Source organism: Acyrthosiphon pisum, chromosome A1 (assembly GCF_005508785.2).
Source record: "Acyrthosiphon pisum isolate AL4f chromosome A1, pea_aphid_22Mar2018_4r6ur, whole genome shotgun sequence".
NCBI lineage: Eukaryota > Metazoa > Arthropoda > Insecta > Hemiptera > Aphididae > Acyrthosiphon > Acyrthosiphon pisum.
In genome coordinates, this window is record NC_042494.1 from 32,442,987 (window position 1) to 32,470,138 (window position 27,152).

Genomic DNA, 27,152 nt, shown 5'->3' on the forward strand with positions numbered 1-27,152 from the left:
AAGGCAGTAACGGACACGGCGGTAATAAGCCATTTATATTCATTGGTGACCGCGCGCGGGTGCGAGCCTACGGACATCGAGAGTGCGTCGGGCATTCGGCGCCATCAGCAGCCAGTACGTGGATCGCGGGATCGGAACGGGCAAGCAGGCGTGTATGGAGGTTATGTTCGTATCTCGTATGGACAGTCGAGCGGTCGGCGGTAACCGGTAACGTGTTATCACAATACTGATACGCGGTTTATTATTTATTGTATATAAACAAACCATTGTCTATGATACTATATCATTATTTTGTATTTTGGTTTATTTTATTATTGCCTTCGCGGCGCGTGTGTTATTATATGTATTTTTTCTCGAATGACGAGTAGGTAATCCGTTATTATATTATATAGTAGGTGGGCGCCTACATCCATAATATTTGTATGATTATTATCCATTATTTTCTATGCTGTGTGGTGTAAAATATAATACAGTCCATATATTATTATTTACAAAAAAAAATTGCCGAAGTTGTTACTTATTTATTATTATTAATAACCTATATATCTATGGTAAAATAATTACCACAATACACGACACAACACATTGTGTCTTGGGCTTGAATTTATTTAACCTCAAAACCAAAATGTGTTATAGGTATCGATTTTTTTAAAAAATCCACATTTTAACCACGGTTTAAGATATACTGGTTTCACAACTCATATATTAAATTGCTTATAACACATGGACCGTTCAATATGTTTTGCGATAAGGCACAGAACAATGTGTGGTATTGACGGCGCTGGTAAAATACCGCGGCCCGAAACGTGGTTCGGGTGTTCCGTCTATACTACTGAACTTACCAAAACCAAAAGGTATGACTAAATAGAGAAAAGTAACGGAAACTAAAGTACAGGTACGTTCGTGTATATTTCAGACTTTAAAACATAAAATACAAAAGTGTTAAAATACTGGTGCGCATAAATGTGGGGCGAGTCGACGGACGTAGGCTGCTCGTGTTGCGAGCGAAAAAGCGAGTGTCGAGAGTAGCGCGCGACGGCGGCTTCGTGCCCGTAACGGCGAAGTCGCCGCGCGAGGCGGGAGAAAAAGTAACGGGCGCGTCGTCACGTGACCAAAGACGGTACGACATAAAATAATATAATAATTCACAGAGATCGTGTACAAAGATGATAAATAAAAACGAATACAAAATAAATCAAATACGAATACAATATAAAAATGGTAATATAAAAAGGGCGCGCTAGCGTAAGTGGTGATAACACGTCGGAATCACCACAAATGTAATAAGGCGGGGCGTAGAACTAGATTGTAGTGAACCCCAGCGGCCAACTGTAAGTTGAATAGACTATGGTTAAAATGGTTAATGTTTCAAAAATATCCCACGAGGAGCGCTCATTAGTTCTTCATTCTATGATAACAAAGTTATGAGAGGGTCCATTTATTTTATAGAGTTGTGCAACCACTATATCTACAACCGTGATTTTAACACATATAGGATTAGTTCTCAATATTCCACAGTTCAAGGTAGGTCACAAATCCAGAACGTTAAACAGGGAAATCAATACAATTTCCATATTAATTGTCACTAAATTGTGATAGAAATAGATTAATTGAAAATATTATTAGAGTTCGAAGTTTAAAATTGCACTCGTGGACAATTTTATATTTTGAGATAGAATCTTATTTTGATTCTGACCTTACGACATGATTATTGTAAGGTGCTCAAATTGACACACGGTGAAATATAACTATTATCTTATTTCAGTGAAACTGCTTACATTTCCGCAATACGCCTTATATACTATAATAATAATCAGTTATTAGTAGCTGTCACTAAACCGGCTACATATTATGGTATCTGACTAGTGTAATATCTGTAATCACGAGGTTTCACACGACGGTACGTTTTTTTATAATATTAGTATTCACAATAATGTTTAATCCACATTTATTTATAATGAATATACAAATCTAAATATGCTATGAATAAAACTTTTAATATGAAAACTCTAAGCTTGTTCTTTTTTCCCCAACGTCCCATGGAAACGGACCATTTTCCTTTAGCGTACAATTTTGTTCATTGTTGTTCATCTATTCGTTTATTATTGACACTATCATTGATCCATATTCTATATTCTATGCCAATATGGAGTGCACCAAGGATAAATTCATACATTTGGTAATGGCTTGGTGTAGTTAAGTGTCAGTGTTAAACTCAGGTAGTGGGTTCAACTCCCACATCATGAATTATTTTTCATTGAACTCGCAATGAATTCCCTCAACATTCATCCCCTCTCGCTACCAGTAAATTGCATCATTGTTTTTTCGAAGGTCCACTGGTTGCGACTTCTGGATCAGTTTTTATTTATGTATTTTAGTTGACTACACCACAGATTACAGATAGCTTACATTTTGACAATGGTGAACATATTATTTATTTAAACATATTCTATTATACAGTATATGGTGGTACTACAGGTATATTGGTACAAAGAATCAAACTCGCAGTGAATAAGAGTCATTCTATAAATTGCGGAGCATCCGATATAAAGGTTTATTGCTTTCATAAGAGGTAGAGTGAAAATTAACTTAAAAGATTCATGTTTTTAATACAATTTCGATATGTGTCATGTAAATAAAAAAAGAGGAATATCCCAGACAGCAATTTTTTGCTTAATAATATTATTATAATATTATCATTACAAAATGCTGTCTGGGATGTGTCATTATAAATTATGGATCTGAAAATTGAAAAATGATATTTGGTATGTAAAATGTTTTTTAGTTTTACATCTTTCCGTATGTTATTGTACAACAGACATTTTTTTTTATTTTTTTATAAGCATCGGCAACTATGGCCATTAGCATTGTGTAGAGGTTACTGGGTTAAGGCTCTTACCATGGATTTTGTGAGGGGGCGAGGATTCGTGGCCCTCGAAACCTGGGTGGTCAGCTATCAAGGAGCTAGTGACGCCGGACGATGCTTGACACATTAGCGAATGCAATCAACCACTTGGCCACACCGGGCCCCAAAATCCTTCTTACAAAACCACTTAATGAAAATTCACTTTTAAATATTTTTAAAAAAAATTAATGTCGTTGTTGAGTTGTTAACATTACGTAGGTTGGTACGGTAATTATAAGGCACTCGTTTGGATCATGCCATATTATAGGATTTATACAATATACTTATTACTTATTCATAATATATAACTATATAATAATGTATTATTATTTTAAATCTTGGTCGGAATTAAGTATTATCATGACAAGATATCATTATAAATTGTACATCCTATATTTTCTAGCGTGCATAATATATAAATAATATTTGTATAAAATTAATCGAATAATTGTATTAGCTAATAACTATGTTATTGATGCAAACAATATTGCTTGAATATATATATACATAATATTATATAAATTATTTTTTATTTTAAATATTTTAATTGAGATTTTAACTTAACAATTATTATATCTTGAAACTTAACTTAACAACACTGCGCTTTTCCCGTATGAGCTATTCGGCTTGGTAATTGCAGCGGATATAATGAAAATATATATAATGTAGTAGATTAGGTATTATGGTATTATGGTATTATGGTATTATGGTATTAGGTATTATACAGAAACAAAATATTAATAGTAGCTGATTAGCGTTATCTACTATCTCTACAATATAGTGTGTGTAATTATAATGAGAAATAAGTAGTTCTGGCGGAAATTATTATGGAGAAATAATCAGTGAATTTAATACAGAAGAGAGGAGGGGGACGAAGGGACTGATTAGTGAATTCAAATTAGAGATGAAACTTGAAAAAAATTCTCCGATATGATATCCGGTTGTGAATTTTGATTCCTGGTGGCTTCTGCGTATGATTTGTTTGTAGTTTAATGAGAATAGGAAATTTGGCCTTTGACTGGAATGACTCTCGAATAGACTTTTTTAAAGCGACCTTGAATACTGGACAACCATTGCAATTAGTGGTGTGGTCCTTGGAGCACAAGGCGCAATTGGCGAGACTACCGCGGTCTTTGGTGCAATCCTCCGTGTGGTGGTCATCTCCACATTTGACACATCTCGAATTGTGATGACCCTGATTTTTCATGTGTCCATATGCTTGACAATTTCGGCATTGAGGAGGGCCAAGTTTCTTGATGTGTAGTTTCTCGGTAGAAACTTTTGTGTTGAGTAACGAAGAAATGCCAATAATGTCGTTGTTGTTGTTTTAAGGTTGAACATCTACAAAGAATAAAGAGAGGGGGCATTGATCTTTGTTTTTGGCTTTGTGAACGAATTTGATATTGTAACCTAATTCGGCCAAAGCATTAGTTATATCAGACACTAACGTGGAGTGGTGCAGGTTTCTAATGACACATCTGTAGGTGTGGAAATGACGGGGAGTGTATGATGAGTGGAAACTGGAATCAGTTTGGTGAAAATAATCAATGATAATATTATAGTCTGGGACACTTAGAGGTTGAATCTTAAGGTATGACGAAGACGCCCTGCAAGTGAAACTATTCAGGCTTTTGATGTTGATCAAGGTGGTTTTGAAGGCGGAGAAGTTCACTGTGCTTTTAACGAATATGTGGAATCACAAGATTCCTGACATTATCAGTGTGAAACTGGTTCACTGAAAGAATATCCTTCGAGTTGGATGAGGACGTAGCAGCAGCTGCCTGGTCGATGGAGAAATTTGTGGCGAGTACGGCAAAACGATTTGGTGAACTAAAAACTTTCATTTTTTGTTAGCTTGACTCGGTGACAGCGACGAACTGGACAAATTTCTCTTAGTCGGTTTGGGTGTGCATGGCGGAACGAGGCATGTATATAAAAAAAATAAATAATTAAATATAACACCAAGGATTTAGCATTAAGCAAATTAGACAACAGCCTATATGTTGTAAAATTATTATCAAGCCAAATGAATTCGATAATGGCTTCAGCTCCTATATTATACTGTTCAAACTGTCACGCTCTTCGTGTAAATAATACGGGATAGAAATTGAAAATATTTTATGTATGATAAAACAGTCCTAGCACAAGTGCGTATCATAATATTCAATAATAATTATTACTTGCTATCGATATGTAGACAATTGTTTATAATAAAAAAAAATTGATAAGAGAGCGGAAAACGATATTTGAAGTTAGTGTAGTAAAATTGCCTAAACAACGTGCCGGATTATAGAAATAAATAATATTATAATTTATAAATATAATGAGAATAACAACTATCAATAACTATAATATGTTTTTCTTTGTGTGTGTGTGTGTGTGTGTGTGTGTGTGTGTGTGTGTGTGTGTAGTTTGAGTATAATACTATTTACGTTATGTTTAATTTATAAATCCGAATTGTATTCCTAAGAGTTCTGATTTTTTTTTTTAAATTTTTAAGTTATACATTTTCTTCACTTGAATGTACTAAATCATTCACTTGCATCATTAAAATTTTTTCTTTTAATAGCAGAGCTAAAAATGAACAATCAATGAACTCAACCACGAACCAAAACAATGAATAATTATTACATGGTATAACGATTATTAGTTACAACAAATTATAAAATACACTTTTTGATTTATGACTGTGATCATAGAGAGTCGATAACTATAAAACACAACGCATTACTGATTGGTGACAACCTGACAACCTGACTCATTCATTTGCGTACATAACCATACCAACAAGACCACACGTGATATGCGTCTGTGTATATTAGTCGTGATTTAGAATGTAGATCACAAGAGGGTGCCAAGAGTGATAAATGATGACAGATTGAAAACCCGTTTGGTCATCTCTGAGCGGGTGGTTCGGTTGAAATCCGGACACGTGCATAATAATATAATATTTTTGAATTTTCTATTATAACTGTTTACTGTTTAAACGATCGTTGTTGGTAAGAAGGGCAATAATAGATGGAAAATAAAAATATTCCAAACCACTGTTGAGTTTCAACGAAAACGACAGCTATTATCCTCGTTGGTGTGTGTGTGTGTGTGTGTGTGTGTGTGTGTGTGTGTGTGCTAAAGTACACGAAATCGCATTCGGTGCGCGTGGAATATATTATTAGTCGACGCCCGGACGACGAAATGGTTGTGGGTGTCGTGGGCGGGGGTGGGTGCAGAAAACGCCCTCGACCATTGAGCCTGGACCGGATGCACGTATTTATCGCCCCGGCCGATCGATGCGGCGGCGGCGGGGTCTGTCGTTTTCTACATTTGTGTGTGTGTGTAATAAATCATCGCCGAATCCTCGCCGTAATATATATACACTTAAATTCGGACACCCTTCCACGGTAGGACCGTGGCACAGTTGCAAAAGGGTGACGACGAAACGACAGGGTGGGGTAGTATTATTAATGGTTTTCGTCAATTATTAGGACACGGACAGATGGATTGACTTCTATAATCTGACCGTATTAAACGCGCTCGTTCTCCCTTTCTCCTTCTCACCCTCTCACTCTCTCTTTCTAACCCTTCACACTTTTCTGCCAACGTAGACCTCGTCTACAACGTCAACCTCGTGGTAAATTATTTTATTTTACTCGACTGTTGGCGAGAAAAATGCTGACGATTTATATATATTTTGTCCCTTGCGCACTCTGTATATAATTCATCCCTTCCTCTTGCAACGACCACACAGCAACACCACTTTATATATAAATAAAGTCGTATTGATATATATATATATATATATATATATATATATCATTCGAATTGAGGCGTATTCGTAAGTTGTCCTACTCTCGTTTCTCTTGTGAGAGGGGCGGTATTGGCCTTACAAGAAACGATAATCATAGTAGCAATATAATAATACGTCCGTGTGACGAAGTCCGGTGTCCAAGAGTAATTATATTGTGTGTATTATATACAATATATAATTTTATATTATATTAAATCATGGAGGGCAGTACTTACCTACCGACAACTGTAGCCAAAATATACGTAATTCACCAGGGTACGCGATGCATAATATACTATTTTGTTGGATAACCAAGTGGTATACGTATTATCATGAATATTTGTATTATTATTATAAAATTATTATATTATCGTATTTTGGCGAGTCCAAATCTTAAATTTAAATTTCCGATTTATTATTTCCACAAAAGAATAATATGTCGGATGATAACAAAAAATGATTCACCTGTACGCTTCGATTGGGACTTTTTTTGTAATATTATAATAGTTAAATAGTATAGGTACCCGATGAATTCCGATATGGATCAAAAGACAAAAATCATAATAATTTATCATCTCTGACTACTCTCGATTCCCGCTCCATCATCTCACGTCGTTTCGTGATATTTTATATGCTATATTATGTACAGACAACAATGGGGCAATACACATAACAATAATAGTGTAGATACGTTATGTACGGCATAATATCATAATATTGCATAATATACATATCATCCGATCTAATAGCATATAATAAGTTCACTGATGTACTAATGCACAGGTATTAGTATTTAGTTATTCGTATTTAACGATTATTATTACAGGGCACATAATGGCGAGCGATTCACGTTGGATTTAATTTGACTTTGAACAACTGCATAATATTATACACGTCATAGCCTACGTTGCACCTACGAACTAATAATAATAAATTGGTTCTACGTTTTTGACTTCAGCGATGAGTATTGTTTGTTCGATTTTAATCACTCGAGTTTAAACTAAAATATATAAATTACCTATACACTATGGATAATAATATATACTTTATGCGTTATAACAAATATTTTTAATTACAAAAACAACGATAGGTACACACTTCATAAACACGTTTCTAAAACTCTGCAGTTGAACAATATTCAAGGAATAACTAATTAAAAACTTATTTTTAATTACCTGCTATATTCTGACAAGCACTACTCACAGATTTTAATAATCTAACTAATTCCAAGTAAAATGCACATTTTAAAATAAATAAATGGATTACATTATTTAGTAGGCTTTACACGTAATATTAATATTATGATGACGTCACGTAATTATTTTATTACCAACATTGTTCATAATTATTTATTTAAATTCCGTTATAATTAATTTAAATAATTTAAATTCAAATAATAGAGATTTAATAATTTAAGGTATTCTGGCTATTCATTAAAATGACAAATTCGGTCAGTTTGTAGTTACTTTGCACCGTGGCCATGTAACGGATCGTGCGGAAAGAATAAAATCCAGCTGTTTCAACAGTCGAAAACTGATTTACAGGAAACACATTTTATTTTGATATTTTTCTCTTATATTTGTGAGAGGAAATCTTAATTTAGGTCACATTGGACTCTGATTTTTGAATTAATTTTAAATAATGATAGAAAATCACATTAACATTGGGGCACAATTTTTATATTTAAATAACAAACTGAGTTTAATTTAAAGACATCAATGTTAATGAGTGATAACTCGAGGTGAACAAAAAATAAAAGCATCAGTGTATTTGTTTGGATTATGTAAGATATTTTTAATGTTGCAGGCCAAAAATCTATTGTGGTCTAGTTGATCTTTTATAAAATATATATTGGTGTTGTAAGATGTAAATTACGAATGAAGAAGAGTGAAGTCTTCTTCTCATCTGGGTAAAAGGTAGGTATAATACATTAATAAATCTAAATTTGTCTTCTTTAGGAGTTTTAAAATAACCCGAAATGAGGCTTAAACTTTTAGTATTCAGAGTACTTTAATCATAAAATTCTATTTCCTTCTTCAATTTCGTTGTTGATACTATCGCACAAACTGAAACAGCTTTTAATTCCTGCATTGTAAAAAATATAGTCCGTAGTTTTTTTTTCTTTAATATTGTACCTGTCTGTTTTCATATATTTTTGTCCATGGCATATGGGGTTATAATGACTAAGTAGGCAGTACCGTTATTTTTATATTCTTAAATCTACGAAATTTCCCCAAAAATGAATAAATTGGTATGAATTCACCCAAATTGGTTTGATGATTTAACTTCATTTTATTCCCTTACGAACGTATCATCATTGTTGACAGAATTTTCTGGTTCATTAGAACTAATGACAATTTGGACCTTTTGTCTGTTGATAATTTTAATTAGAATAATGGCACGGGTCATATGGCTCATTTTATCAAGCTATTTGTGACACATGATAGGGTATGGGCGTATGGCTTTGTCGTATCATTGCAACTGCAGTAGACAGTACACAGTCTAATCAAATACGATTTTAAGGATAATCCGGTAAATACTAATTATTGTGATAAATTAATGGATAATAATTGGTGGATTTGCGTGATCCTTCTTGAAGAATTGTATCACTTTTATAGGGGCACCATTTACGATTTTTATTAGGACATAACTAACTGAATCTAATGATTTAAAATAAAACAGAATAGCACAACTACGTAGTACCTACAATTATATTGTAAACATAAAATGGAGAGAAAAATAACGGTACCCACATTGATGAGCGGGACCACGCATGAATATGAAACTTAGAGAAAAAAAACGATAATATGTCTTAAGCCTAAGACTCGAAGGCAATCGAATTTTGAAAATATTTAAATTATACAATGAAGAAGGTATTTATATTTAATTGTCAACGTAATAAAAAACATGTTTGCCTTAGGTATTCAAATATAACAAATAAAATAACTAGTTAAATATTCCTCACAATAAATAGTAGACAGTAGAAATATGGTTTTTGGACTATTACTTTTTGTTTGTATTTTAATACAATATTGAATTCAAATATAATTATAGCTAAATTTAAACTTAAAACTATTTCTATTTTATTTTCTATCTATTCTTAAGAATTCTCGACACCTGTTCTCTTTATTCGTTCAAATATTTTACTTTCGAATTAAGTCACAAATTCAAGAGCTTTATTCAAATCATACGGAATACTAATTACTAACGAATAACTTTTAATCTTAATAATGTTACTAAACAAAAAGTGAATAATCCCTGGAAACAGTCTAACAGTCTTACATCTGTTAAAGCTATATCAAAGACATCAAAATGAAAGGATTTTTATGTAAAAGCCAGCCATAATGTATTATATTTAACGGCAAACTTAAACAAGCCGTACATAATATATATTATTATCAAAGATGGCTATGAATAATATATGAGGCTAATGAGTAAAAAAAGTACCTCACATAAATTATTTTTCAAAATAGGTTCGACTTTGGAAAGTAGGAAAAAAATATTCATTTTCCGTTTAAAAACACTACAAATGATCAAACGATAAGAGCCAATATCGCCTGTATATGTACTAGAAAATAAATTATTTTCCTAAATGTACTAAATAAAACTGTTACTCTGTAATCATAATATATTTATATCCATAATCAATCAAGTCATAAATAATATATTTTTGGCTGTACAATATAAGTAAGTATATATTATATTATAACATATGAATAAAGTATAATAAACATTCAATAATTCTTTGTTGATATCTCATAAAACATAATGATATAAAATGTATGAAGGTAATTATAATACACTATAATAGTTACCTAGTAACTTACTGAGAAACTATATGACGAGAAAATAGCATAGAAATTTCGATATGTAGCTAAAATTGTAGTAATAATTCATATTGAAAACTTAAAGTATTCGATAAAAAACAATATTATTGTGTATACCTACAACATTGCACTTGCGCGTATCAAATGTGGTGGTTTCGTGGCCGTATAAATAGCGAAATAGTATTATATTGCATATGGTTCGGCACGAAGCTTGAACAAAACGCCACACAGAGGCATATATAGTATATACGATTATAAAAAGGGGTTACGCATTGCATTGATTGAAACAAATCAGTAGAGAGGAAGTAATAACATTATGAGTATATGGTGCTAGCAGTGCAGGGTGTAGCAGTGCTTCGAAACAGATTATAAACGGCAGATACGTGTATCGGACACAAATTGAAAAAAAAGCTATTACGAGTGAAAACAATATCGAGAACACAGTGTGTTGCGACACTAATATGATAATATAATAATAGAATCTGCCGGCAAAACATCAGAGCACATGCCGAAACACATCGGCCGGGCTTCTATTCATGATTTATAATACATACCTGCTACCATGGTACCGGAAGTTGGGATTTACAATTAATACTGGAGCATCGCGAAAACAGTCCGGTTCACAAACGTCACCCGTCGCGAAAACTTTATTCTGAGTATCTCCGTCAAACCTTTGTAATATACAGAGTGATCCATCAAGCACAGTAATGATAAATTACCTATTATTGAGATTTTTTGGTACTACCTACAATTTACTATTAAGGACAATGTCCTGTGGATACACTAACTTCAGTTTTTCAAATGACGACTCCCCTTTTCAATTGTAAATTATTTAGCGTATAACGTATTATAATCAGATTCGAACAGCTGCAGGACCTCCTAGTACGAAAAATGTCAAGGATTTGAAAATACTGTCTTCGAGTAAATTTAAAATTTACAAAAATCATAATTTGAATAAATTCAATATTAAATGATAAAATATGGGCGAGAGCGTTCAGCGTACTTGGTAAAATATCACCCTGTGTACGCTAGGTAAACGGAACGGAACGCACCAGACCAAAACCGCTCGCAAGTCGTGCATGTTACCGGGTGCGTATAATGTCATCGTTATTATTTTTTTGTATGTTTTCCACAATAATAAATCGAATTTCCATGAATACTCGAATACAGTTTTATTGATAATGCTTGAGCCGTAGAAAATATTTCCGAGAGAGTGGTGATACTTTACATGTTTTATTATTATTATTTTCAAATGAATAATTTCACTCGTGTTTGTAAGTCGACTATTGATTTGTGAAACGGTTTCAACTGTTCGTATGAGAGTACGCACGTTATTTATTTTATTTTATTTTTTTAATGATCAACACAATTTGAATACGTTCTAATAAATAATATGCCAGTCGTTATACTCGTTACATATTATTATTATTTTCAATATTTTGGATTGTTTCTTATGTTTATATAGTATGTTATAACTGATACACTCATCTATAATAAAAAAACAGTTGTTTTTTTTATTTTTATTTATTAAAATAAACGCAACGCGGTTTTTCGATACACAATTTGCAATACAAAATTAACAGATCTTATGATAAGTTATAAATTTAATAAAAAAACAAGATATATCAAAGTTGATTAAAAATTACATTCAAAATTAACATTAAAATTAGTCGAACAGAGAATAAAACTATATTTAAAACCTATATATTCGTTTCTATGTTTTATTATTATTATTTTTTTTATTAAGTGATTGTATTTGATAAGTAAAATATTAAGCATATTCTTCGACGACAGTAAGATTATTTCGTGTTTTAATGACTAATTAGTAATTATTGCTAGAATAATAATATAATTACACAATATTTTTGATTTTGGTTTCATAAGGTATAGAACCCTTGAAATATAAGATGTTTGAACTAGTTTCTATTATTAAATATAATAAAATGTTTTTGAAACATCTTAATAAAACTATTATATATTACCGTAACAAAAAGCATTTTTTTTAATTGCATTAACAAAGTTACGTAATAGTTAAATTTAAAGTGAAACTACAATTGAAAGAAGATTTTGATCTATATTTAACTTGGCTGAGAAAGTTCAGTTTGTCTGTAATTTTCACTCCCAAACTTTCCATTTCCCTGGAATGCAATTACCGGAAAATCAAGGAATTCTAAAAGGAAAATACCATACGCTTATGTTCAGCTATAATTATATTTATAATATCGTAATTCAAAGATATGTAAATGATACTCATAATTCGGTAAATATGTTTATAGTATGAATTAATATTCTAAAAGATATTTTTGGTTGAATGTCATTATTGTTGCGCAACATTAACGCTATGCATATTATCCACTAATTATTACCCAGATGTTGCAGACGACAAATACATTATTTTCAAATATTATGAACTATACGTGTTGAAATTTCAAAGTAATATTTTACTGTTATTAATAGATATTTTAAATTTCAAATCATAAATTTTAATTTAATTTTATTAAACACTTAATAGGTTTACAATTAGGTATACACAAAAATGAATATTATCATAAAACTGATAAACAAGTAAAAAATTATTTAATCCAAATCTCAACTGCTTATTATAATATATAATTGTTTATTTTATTTTTTCATAACAATAACTACCAAATATTACAATTATTTTAATATTTTTTTATAAAACAGTATTTGTCCCTCATTAAAAAAAAAAATACCAACATAATATATAATACGAAAATTTAACTAACCAATTTTGTCTTAAACATTAATTTACTCGTAGTATTTATTATAATATTATTATTATTCACAACAAGAATATTATACTAAAATAATGACGACGAATTGTATTTTATTACTTATTATTACATGTGAATACGGATGCAAGGCAGTACCTCACTAACTACCATCAATGAATCATTTGTGAACTCTTATCGGGCAGTCACGTCTATTTCAACGCAATTTTCTAAACATTAAACGGAAAGCAAACTATACGTGCAAATTAAAATGACAACTATTATTAATATCATGAACATATCATAACTTATAATAATGTTAGATTTATTTTTTTGTTGGCACAAACTATTTAAAACGTGTTATATGATATTTTACGAAATAATATTTACCTATTATTATTTATATAAATAATCGTGGGACAAGATACTATGTCCTAGTTACCTCAAATAATTTATAGTGTTCTTCAAAATGGATTAATGATCAAAAATATGTATTATAGTGATACATTTTTAATTCTTCACGTTTTTTTCCAAATCGATTTAGTATATGAAAATAAAGGGAAATATTACTAAAATGTTAATCAATTGATAGTCAAAATACTCTTCAAATAAGTTGTATTTATCTTTATAATTATTACTAAAAATATCAAGATACAGACAATTCAGATGTCATGATGTGTTTGATAATATCATAATTACATTTTTAAATACAACCTACAGTTCACAATTAAAAGCTCCTTACTTAATTACATTAAAGTTAACTATATTATTGAAATAAAATTCGTTTATAAAATTATTTTAGCTTGAGTGCATTAACAATTTGTCTGATGATAATAAATAAAATCATATATAAATTCTGTTAAAACTTTTAAAAACTTTATTTAGTGTTTAAATTAGTTTGAAATAATAGGGAAAATAAAATCTCGTCGCTGAAAATTAGTAGTAGTTCTACTTTAATATATCGTATATAATTTAAAATTGAACTTTAGATTCTCGTCCACTCATTTAATTTTAAATTAAATATTTGAATTTATCCCAATGCCTTTCCTTTAATAATATAATATACTATTATTTCGTTTTCAAATTATAATTATAATTTTATGAACTTCTTATAAGAATAATTGTGTATTTGTGTATATAATTTGTTAGACAGAAATTTGATTATTATATAACACTAGGTATAACCGTATTGAATAACTCTGTGGGCACATCAAATTTAGTTTATACCTGTAACTGAAAATACCTAAACCTAACTAAACATTATTCTATGCTCAAAAATTTCCAATTTCTCACTATTGGTTTTAGTATTTAATTTAATTATTTTAATCTAGATTTATCGATATCACATTACGAGTTATTTATATTTTTCATTGCAGTATTAAACACATAATTTCAACATTTTACTAACTAATATTTTGGTCATAAGCATAACTTAAATATTTATGCAAGTACTGTTAAATATTATTAGTTTAATACACTTTATCGTATTTTAAATAAATTAAAATTTTTATTCACTTTGATTATTATTTTAAATTATTTATAAACTCACTGAGACTTGAGAGTAATAAATACATAAATCTAATAAATATCTATAGGCATATTAAGATATCATTTTTAAACACACAATATTATCATTCTTAGGTACCCACTAAGCACAAAATAATAAATAGTTATACAACTACAAAAAATACATTATTTTCCTAACTAGTGATATACAGTTCAATAAACAGTCAACAAGGATTTAATAACACTGGATGTATTTTATATTTATTTATTGTATGCATTATAATTTATATCAGCAGTATAAAAGATGCGTGCAAATCGCTTAACTTATTAATTTTTACCAATTTTAACGGAAAACACAATACCAATCCACACAACAGAGTATCGGCTTTATTGTTTTTTTTTTTTTAATTACGCTTATTGATGAAAATTTACAATCTATACAGCATACAATAATATTATACGGTGGGTACCGGCTATAAGATGAAATGCATTTAAATTAAATTTTGATCGGGCCACAGTGAAACGACTTGCAGTTATTGTTTTAACTTTGGAATAATATTTTTGCATCATCGACAGACCATAGCACACACACACACACACACACAGATATTTTCCGTTGTACACTGTATGTCTTATTATATGCATTACGCTTATGGGCAAATACAATTATGGATATTTACAAACGTATATTACATTATTATTATTATGTATATTGATAGTGGGCCTTTTGTGCGACAACCGTTTGCGGGAGAGTGACTTTTGAAAACATATTATAATTTAATACATTATTATGTCCAATTAACAGTAATATTCGCATTGCACACGTATAAATGTGTTATACGTGAATACGCATAACCAAATAGTAGCCATATCGATACGGTTTCGTGCAAAATTCACTTAAATCAATTATTGAATCATTATTAGTGGAATAACGAATATAAAAACAATAAAATTTAATCGAATATGTTACTAAAATACATTATTATTATCAGGAATAACACGATTGTTTTTCTACGTACTATGCCAATAAATTATTTAGACCCAATTTATTATTCGAAAACTTTCCCGGTGTTCGCATCGTTCAGATTATACAGGGGACGAAATCAAACAACAAAAACCATACCGGGTGATCCATTTAACATAATACTCTCATTATTTAAAAAATATTTTTTTTTAATGACAACAAGCATTTTAAATTCCTTATACGAAAGGAGTGTATTGTTTGGAGTACTTTGATGCATAAAAATCGATTTTTATTTTTTAGACGAGTAGCAACGAGTTATAAGTAATTTAAGGTTTATATGTGCAGAGCGAAGTTGTATAAAAAATACCCCAAAAAATGTCGGATCACTACAAATCCGTTCATCGAATCTTTATAAATACTTATAATTAATAAGCTACTTGTTCAAAATTTAATTTTTATAAATCGAAATACGTCGAATATGTTTTGAGTATACGTTAAATGGATCACTCCGTATATTTTCCACCCAGATGTCAGTGGATAGCCGAGTCTATACATTTTATATTAATAACTAAAAAAATATGTTAATATTTTTTTATTTTTTTTTATAATTTTCAGATTAATATAAAATATAAAATTCCAAATATAATTGTATTGAAAATTCTAAATGCGCCGCTAGTTCCCAGAGTCATGTACGATTAGGGGAAAGTATGGGAGAATTAGACATACCAGTTGAACATTTTACGTTCACATTTTCTCGTAATGAAACGTTAAAGCATTTTTGTAAAATTTTTTCTTGATGTATAAAAAAGAAAAACCAAATTCATACAAATGTCTTCTACGTATTACGTAATACCAGTACACATATTATTAAGTACATAACAATAGCTTCAGTACTCAGAAGACTACTTCATTATACCTTTGAAGCACCACACCAGGTTGAGGCCGTTTGAATAGGATGCCAGTGTGTTTCATCATTTATTTACATATCACCGAAGAAATCTCTCTTTGTGCTAGAGAATTTTATGACATATTTTTTCGAAACCACGAGTAGATGACAGAAATGGAAATTTGGTCCTTTGATAGATTAATATTAATTACACCATACTTCGCTCATAGCGCAATGTCAAAATGCGATAAATTATCATACCATTCGTGTGTTTTATTAAAATATGTTACATTTTGTTTAGATGCAACCAAACGCGTTTAAAATTATTGATTGTGTCTAACATAATATCATTATTGAATCGGTGGCCGACTGACGATTGAGAATACAGGCGAAAAAAAAACAAAAAGCATAATGATTATTAGGTTTAAAGTTGGTTGTTGGCAATTATTATCGGGAACGACGTAGTAAATAACAAAACGAAAAACAATGTAAACTTTTTCTGTCATTTGTAGGAAACTGTTTTGACAGTTATATCGACGATTCGCGACTCGCTGAACCACTTTTTTTGTAATGAAAACTAAAATAAAAAAACTTACTGTACCGTCTGTCAGTTTTCTGAAATATACACAACGGTCGTCATTGGTGTAATTGGTTTATAATATAGTTTATGGTAAAAGTACAAATACCATAGTAAAACCAAGAATTTAAAGACTAATATGTCAGTAAATTACCGAATTGCCAGCTCTTACCGATCGATATTGCCAAAGTCTGAGGTATAATAAATTCGGTCATTCTCAGAACGATTATTGTAGTTCAGGATCGGCTAACAAATGAAAAATAGCCATAAGATATACTATTACTATATTATATTATATTAATTAGGTCCAAAATATAAAAAAACATAATGTACAAATCAATTGTTTGAAAATTAACCTTATTAACACATTTCATTTAAACTTAATTTATTGATAAATATTTTTTTTGGACATTTTGTGCAAATTGTTTTATATTTTAAACTTTAACACTAATAAATAATAATATGTTATCAATTATCATACCATGTGCGATGTGCCGTTAGTAAAACCCTGAACTACTAACTATACAGTAATTTGGAGTTTGATCGAATTATACCTTAGAATTAACTAATATCAATCGGTAAAAACCGAGAGAAAAGAATTTTGGTCATTTACAGCCTGTAAAGTAACTTACAAGGGGTTTTAACATTATTTTGCCATCATTTTTCATCTGATTCGAATTCTACAATGATACCACTTCATGTTGGTATTTGTAGCAAGTAAGATTTATTAAGAATATCATTTTGTAAAAGCCTAAACCACAATTATCATTTACAAATCTACTAAATTATATTGTTTATCCTAGAATTTATGAAGTTTGATTAGTAAAACCCCGAAATCTGACATTTACCGGTATTCATACATTTACTAAATTACTGTGACTAATGTTCCGTATAGGATGGACTAGACTATAGTGGATCTTTCTTAAGGCCACAAGGTGTTCATGCGTTCAGTGAGTTTAACACAACTCAAAGGTGATTGATTTTAACACCTAGCCATCAAATTAATTATTTTATACAAGCTACGTAACTATAATATAACAGCTAGTGATTATAAAATCTATTTGGTTTCTTTTTCGATAGTATTCCAATTGTTATATTTTGAGTGCACTCAACGCATGCGTCGGAAAACTTTTAAGTTTTAAATACTGCTTCATATCTTTTTACACTCAATTTTATCATACAGCTAATACAGCTGATTATAAATTTATAATTTTGCTTTACCATACCGTTTTAAAATTTTGTTCAACCCACTTTTACACAAAAACTTTATAATTCTGTGTGTTTTTTGAATTATCGTATTAAATCAAAAAATAATCCAAGTAAAAAAAATTTAATCCTAGAAATAGAATCTTAAACCTCAATCTAAATGCGAAACTTTAAACCAGATGGATTTATATCCACCCCCTATTTAGAGGGTTTATTTCCAACTTAATCTAGATCAAGTGAATATGTTTTTTTTCATTCCACTTTAGACGTTTTTAATGTTACCGCAATAAAAAATAACAACAAGCGGCGGTAGGTATATTACATACCTGTGACCGATTTCTTTTTTATTTTACGTTAGGTACAGTTAAAGCATTACTAATTCGTATTTTTATTCTGAATGAATATTTTATTACAACCTGATACAATTATTATTAAATCAACTAATCAACAAAATGCAAATTTGTATCTTAACGTGCTTTAATATTTAATTAATGCACCTGATGTACCATCAGCTAATCCTTTAGACACCTACCAGACATTTTTTTGTGACAGCCAATGGTCATAGGTATAGTTGCCACGGCTTTTCTAAAAAAATAATACATTTTAATTAAATTCCAGTTTGGCAGTTAGTTTAATAGTCGTATGAACGTCAAGTAGCGGTAATTATACAAATATTCTGGTTTCATTTAATGCTCGTTATGCACATATATCCAGATCCTTTAACCGCATTCACCTTGTAACGTACTGTGGGTAATACTATCATATTACTAATATTAGTGGTGGACAGATTTTTTTTTTATATAAAAATCGAAGGCTTAGTAATATTACTCGATTACAAAAAAAATCAACATGGCTTAAGTTAACCTAACCAGTGGTAACGATAACAATGTTGACCATCAACGATCGACCGGTAGATCGTGATCCCCAGTCCACACATACACCATAGGTATAGTCATCACTAGTCAGTACGTTTATATTTATATATTATAATATTATGTTATATGGGGGGGCTTTTCGATGTGATAATCGTCTATAACATTATGTTGGTTTTATCGGGACACGGTGCATCGGTACCGAATCGTTGTATAAACTCCATTAGAGTATAATAATCATTATAGATTCGTATAGTGAAAATGTTTAGTGAAGTTGGCAACGCGTAACAATTTGGAATACTGTGAATGACATCTGGCTGATCGAAAATTTCAAACTGATGGAGTTTCGAATCGAACTGTATTCAATGTGCACATTATAATGTATGACAATTATAATCTTATTTATAATATTATGTTGTGTGTGAGTAATATTATTGTCATTATTAACACGTCTGTTGTCGTGATAACTGATAAATGTCCAATCGCAGCACGTTCGTGATATTATGTTTTAATATAATATAATGTACCTGCGTATTGAACACATTACACGCAGGTATCAATCAATCAGTATAATATATTATGACGTATACACGTATATAGTATTACTAGGGAAATTAATTATAGCTGGCGAGAAAATTCGCAGGCAGACGTGTGTGATGGGGCGTGGTAGAAGCTCGCGCAACGTTTATTCTATGATCATTCGAATTCGAGGGATTGGGGGAAGGGTGAAAGGGGAAAGAGCTCCTCTAATATGAATTTTTTTTTATATATATTTTGAAAGCACCCCTACTAATTATTATCATTATCACGAAAGGACGGATATACCTACTTTATTTTTTAACATCATTTAAAATATTTTGTTATTTTTGTAATTTTCATTTTGCGAAATCGTATTGAATATAATTTATAATATTCAAATTCAATTTTATGAATATAATTATTCACTCATTATTATTTATAATATGAAACTACGTAACATATTTTGTGCATTTTAATACAATTTGTTTGAGAGTTGATGGTCGGAGAGTAAAGGGCTTCGCGATCGAGTTCAATAATATTTCAAGTGACATTAATTTTTTTTCTAGTACCCTTTCTTTTTTTTTTCCCAATAAGAGCACTGCGTGTACGTAAAATATAGATAGCTCTCAAACATATATAATATTATTATATTGAATGTTAAATACGATGAGCACTTGATCGTCATCGATGGGGATCTACCTGCAGTGCGATCGCTATTTATCGATCTATTAGCAATCATCCGATGAAATATTTCGCAGTCCACGGCATGTACGTATTATGATGATAATTATATGACTATACTAACTTATTATATAGGTTACAGCTGGTTACAGTGACTTAGGATATAAGGCACTCTGGGCTAGATAGTACGTCATTTTATTTGGAAAGGAGGTAGGCAATCTTTCGGTTACTTTTAATATTGAAAACTGGGACTTAGAATTTAATATTTCCTGGAAATTTGGGGCAATGAATTTCGCATCTTATTAGCTTTGAGACTGCTAATGCAACGTCCAATTACAGATGTCTTTGCTGTAGCGTATTTAAACCTCAACGTTGTAAAACTGCCTCGAAGGACTGACCTCTATAATGATGATATGATGATGCAATACTATGACCGATGTCACAGTGTACCCTAGCTAGGCACAAACATAAATGTCGCCAGGTGGACCGTGATACTCGCTAGATCACTAACGATTTTAGATGTCGACGATTTTCGGCAACTAAACAACAAGAGACGATGACCGCCATCATGACCGACGCGACAAAAATCTAGAACAGTCTATAATAATCTAACAGTAGTCAGAGGACGTCGGGAAGTTGTGCGAGTACCTATACATTATAATATATTATGGAAACCGCATATCGGCCCGCCAATAAGCCATCGCCGACACTTTCCACATACACCCCTCACGCAACCGCACGCTACGACCCGAGGCACATAATCTTACGTCAAATCCTCCCGGGGATTTATGCCCCTAACGTTGCACAAGTGTTGGCCGTTTGACGAACGCGACGTAGGTAAATGCATTTTCCCGGATACGGGTTAAAATCGTCTACATAATATTATTAGGTATGTAACAACTCGCTCGTAAAATGCCTCAATCTGCTCAAACATTTTGAAATCCCCCACCGCGACGTAAAGCATAGGTAGTAATAGATTATGGTTAGTTTTTTTTTCTTTTAGAGTTTTCCTGCTCTGAATCAGTTACCTCGGTTACGGTTAATTGTTAACGAGATTAATGTTCGCAAACCAAAGTTAAATTTATGTCAATTTTTAACTCGATCCACTCATTTTAATTCCGTATAGACTTAACTTTACCTTGACTTATTTAATCCTGCTTGAACTCAGATTATACGTAATATATTGTAATTTAATCATCCCAAACCCATGGATGAAGTTTATTTTGAATGAAACATTTTTTTATCAATTTTACTATCTTAAAATGAAAATCTTTACAAATGTATTAAAATTCCTCGTTGCTGTGAGATAGAAACAATACGATTTATCGAATGATGGAAACATTAGCAGCTAGGATGCTTATACAAACAATCGCAATTGTAATAGTTCCTTTTTACCTAACCCATGAAGATAATAATATAATATTCGTAAAAGTATTATTATAGTCGTTTGGCGTTTACCGCAATGTTTTAATAACATTGTAGACAGTGACTGTCTAAGTTTGTATTTTTATGGTTTTAGATTATACATTACAGTATAATATCATCACGAACGACGTTGGTCAGTAATCTTTATACTATTAGTGAACATGGTAGTTTCATCGATGATCCATTTCGTGATTTCACGGGATCATAAGTCTTTACTGTGTTATTAATTGGTAAATTTTACCACCATGACTGCATACATTTAAGACTTCAAAACTTCCCACATTATAATATTATAATATTGTATATACATGAGTAATACCCGAAAGACGCATAATGATACGACACTGTAGAGTAGCAGAAGATCGAGCGGGCGAATAATAATGAATTCTTTGGTTCAGTTGTTGAGTCGCACACTCGCACACTTGATCTACACAAATCGCACCCATCATCGACGTGCAACATATTAAACACAGTTCTCTTGTACGCAATACTTGACATCGACAAAAGAATAATCATTCAGTTAAAACCTTGGACAGTAAAATCGAAGATGGTAATAACGAGTTTCGAAAATAAGTGTCATCAAAACAAACAAAAGACTGATACAACACTCGCGACCATATACCATATTATACCATATGATATACACCATAACCTATATGTACCTCGGTGTTGTACCAGAACTCATATGTAGGACCATTAATCGTAAATCGTATGTGCAAAACGTTTTCAATTGTCAGAGAAGTGACACACACACCATGATATTTAATTCAGTTACGATAAGTTGTTGTATATTCTTTATATTTATTTTTTAATTGAGTTAATGCTTCGACATCTATGGTCATTAGCTTGAAGGTTATCGGGTTATTTAATAGGTTTTTGACTGTAAGGGAGGGTACGGTTGATTAAAACACGTGTATATGTGGCGAGGATTTTTCACTTAAATCCTGGTGGTCACCCATTCGGGAACTAGTGTCACTGGCTGATGCTTGACTTCAAAATACATTATTTGTCTGAATAGCCTCCAAACTATACAGTTTAAATTATATAATTTTGAACTAAAATGTATAATATGTTAATTATTACTTAATAATATTATTTATATTATTTTGTCGCAAATTTAATTCATACAAATATATAGGTACACTTAATACAACTACAGATTGGAGAATACCATTAAAGAAAAGTTATTAACTTGTCTATTTCAAATATTATTCGAATCAACATTACTTATATATTTACTTAATATACAAATATTGGACATAATTTTAATTATATATACTTTTATTTAATGTATTTAGGTACATTTGTTTATTTTTGAATAAAAGTTCTGGAGCCGTAGCTTATATAACACTTATGTCTCTTTGATCCCCTTTTATTGCACGAGCAGAAATATAAAACAAGATTTATACATTTAAAAATTTAAAATATTCAATGTTTTTTTTTCTTTTTTACAGGTAGAATTCGTCGACATGCATTATGGCAGTGAATTGGATCCTATGAAAAATCCGTTTTTATTCGCAGAACATTTGGATGAAATTAGAAATTGCCGAAAAGTTTCCAGAGGATGTTTCTTTTTGGTATGTACACATAATTTATACTATTTAAAAAGACGTGGTGCGAAACTTGACTCGTTTCAACATTAATTTTAAAATTGTGCAGGTAAACAAAGTTATCTTTTACATAGTAATGAACTTTAAGACTTGAAAGGCTGATATTTTATTTTACTTAAGTAAAAGTTTACATTTAAGAAATATTTAAATGATCTGTTTGCGCGGTCATGGGCATTCTTTTTTTAAATATTCTTTAGTCACGTTTAATTTTATTTCTATTTTTTTTTATCCCTCTGTGGTTTTCATAATCCTTAAGTTGGATTTGCATAGAAACTAGTCTCGGGAGTTTGATACCTTCAAAACTCGCAACTTTATTTACGTGAAATATACCTACAAAGATATTTTGATTTTCATTCATATAAATCCGGGAACAACAATAACCACAGCAATAACATTGTGTTATATTTCTTTTAAAACCGAAGAAATATTTAATTCTGTACTAGTATAATAAAATAAACAGTGTGGATTTTTTCAACGTCCACTATGATGATGAAAAAATATTTTAAAAAACAGCATAAAAACGATTAATGTCACAAGAAAATTCGGCATAACGGCCTAACGACTTATATGATAAAGGCACTTATAATAATAATTATATTCATTCCATTAAATAGTATTTATCGTAAGGAAAATATTATTGTACACTGTATTAAGTTGTAACAAAATTACCATCGCATTTCGTTATTACAATAAACTAAAATAATATAATACATTATATTATTATTATTGTAAAATATGTATTACAATGTAAAATACAAACTGAAATATGTAATTTTTTTTTAAGTCATAATACAATCTATATCAGTAGACATAATAAATATATATGATATAGTACAGATAACACGAGTATGCAAAATATTGAGTAAAGAAGTCACTCAATGATGACACTTTATTGTTGATTTTGAAATATGTAATAACAAAAGAAAACGTAATGTATCAGCTTAAACACATTTATACAGAGTTAATAAATGCATTGATGAAAATTCTTCCACTTTAATAATACTTCATATTGAATGTACTGAATTACCTATGTATATGTAGAACTAAACCCGACAAATGTTATATTACATAACAACCAGACACTTAAAAATTATAATTATATTTTTTTTCCAAATTAAGAATAAAATACTTTGTACGCTTTAAAACAATAGTAAATTATTTGTTTGGTTTTCTGCAAAACGATCGATACCAATATTTTGTTTTTAAAAACAATTTAAGTACAATGTATTATATTATTTTTATTATTTATTACAGATTTCATTACGTAAGTCATGAACTAAACTAATTTATTGTTGTGTTAAAAATATATATATATTTAATATATTCAATTAGAATCCATATTTCATATTTATTTATGTGCACTACCTATTTCACTAATTAAAAAAACTTTCCCGCTTAATAAACCTAGATTACTGTTAACTTCTCAACTTGTAAAATTCATATGTATATAGCACGATGTATAGAAGATATATCTTCTCTACACCGTGGTATATAATGTTCATCAAATCATTCACTTTAAACACTCAAATTAATAAATAATATGGTAATTAATACACTGATAAGTTATTCTCTACAAATTATTTTAACACAATCATTTTTAACAATTGTTTACCGTCACAGATTCAATACAAAAAGATATCTATTTATTAGTAGGTATCAAACATATTTGATTCAAAAATAAAATACTCAACAAATCATTTTAAAAATCAACCTAGATATAGTTTATCAATAGACAAAAAGTATCCATTCAGTGTATCTACACTCACTATTTCAACATTTTTTCATTATTTTGAAAATATTTGTCCACATAATTTGATGTAATTGCCAAACAACATTTTTGAAAACAAATTACTTATATATATCTTTTTATCACTATCATTTTTTTAAGTATTTTACTTTTTTGAATGATAATGTAGGAAAGATGACTTTTAATTTTATAATAATCCCAAGTAGAAAATTGTTCGTAGTATTTCGATACATAAAAATCGTATTTCGATTGAGTAGGAAGTCTGGAATTAGTTGTAACTTATAAGTAGGTATTTAAAGTTTAGATGAATGCAGTTGAGTGACGGAGAACTCAGAGAAGTATCTCTCAGAATATTAGTCCACTACTTCGCGTCTTCGCTCATCTAAACTTAAAATACTTATAACCATAATACTAACTATACTATACTTTGGTATATATAATTATAAAAAGGTGGGTAAGTGGATTTCGCTCTGCTGTACAGTAGGTTACAAGTGGGTCACTGTATAATGGATGGTATTAAATTTGAATTCAATGATATAAAATCATTGTATAAGAAAAACAATTCTGAGCGGAGACGGTATTTCAGTCTAGGTATAAGACATAATATTATATTATAGTATATAGTATTTAAAAAAAATTTACCTATAATAGGTACCTATAATAAATTCCAAACTAATCATATCATAATATCTATTAGGTACTTATAACGCGTTATACATCAACAAAAAACCGTGGTACTATCATAGATATATAACAGTATACTTTAGAAGTTTCAAGTATCCACGAATAATATTATACAATCACAACAAAATAACTAAAATAGTAATCCTAGGTTTTTAATATGTAATTTCGTCCAAATTTGTACTTAAAATGACTATAAAAATAAACTGTGTAAATGTATTTTTTAGATTTTTTGGTAACAGAATTAATTACTTACGTGGAATCTTGTTTTAAACTTTCAATTCTTAGATACAAAAATTGAACATTTTATAAATTTTTAACTACAAAATAATTTAATAATAAATAATTAAAATTTGATACATTTTGTCAAAATTTGATCTTTAAATGCTTATAAAAAAAATTGTGCCTATGTATTTTTAATATTTTTCAACTGATATTGTAACAATATATCAGGAGCTTTGTATTAAATTTTTACACTTTTTGACCCAACATATAAAACTTTATTGATATTTATAGAAAAAAAAACTAAAAAAAGGCGGGTAAGTCGTGGATGTCGCTCTGCTGTACAGTAGGTTACAAGTGGGTTACTGTAATGGATGGAATTAAATTTGAATCCAATGATATTATATCATTGTATACGAAAAACGATTCTGAACGGAGATGATTTGTCAGTCTAGGATATATTATTTTTAAAGAAAAACTTATGGAGAACCTTGTACCAAATTTTAAAAACTTAGTTATAAAAGAAAAAATTTTTACGATTTTTCAACCACTAAATTACTTGCAAATTTTCGCAATTTTGACATATTTCGTATAAATTTGAACTTTAAATGCTTATAAATAAAAATTGTGACAATGTATTCCTTTTATTTTGCAACTGCTATTGTAAAAATATGTTAGGAGCCTTGTATTAAATTTCCAAATCTTAGAATTAAAAAGAAAAACTTTTATGAATTTCTGTCTAAGATAATTTGAACATTGCCGTAATTTTTACGTATTTAGTCAAAATTTGAACTTTAAATGCTTATAAAAAAAAAATCGTGACTATATATTTCTTTTATTTTTCAATTGCTATTGTAAAAATATATTATGAGCCTTGTATTAAATTTTGAAATCTTAGATATAAAAGGAAAATTTTTTATGAATTTCTAGCATAAAATAATTTACGAATTTTCGTGATTTTTACATAATATGTTGTCAAAATTTGAACTTTAAATGCTTATAAATAAA

At 30.0% G+C, this 27,152-nt stretch overlaps 1 protein-coding gene across 3 annotated transcripts in view; it reads left to right on the plus strand.

The window, feature by feature from the left end:
- The window catches only part of LOC100167797 (NACHT domain- and WD repeat-containing protein 1), a 296,809-nt gene that overhangs the window by 236,942 nt on the left and 32,715 nt on the right, over window positions 1-27,152 (plus strand). For all 3 annotated transcript variants that reach the window (XR_003839001.1, XM_029486925.1, XM_029486926.1), the window contains one exon: window positions 23,339-23,461. Coding sequence is in view for 2 of the 3 variants with exons in the window: in XM_029486925.1 (XP_029342785.1) it covers window positions 23,339-23,461 (123 nt within the window). In the remaining variant the exon portion in view is untranslated. The remainder of the gene's footprint in view (window positions 1-23,338; window positions 23,462-27,152) is intronic.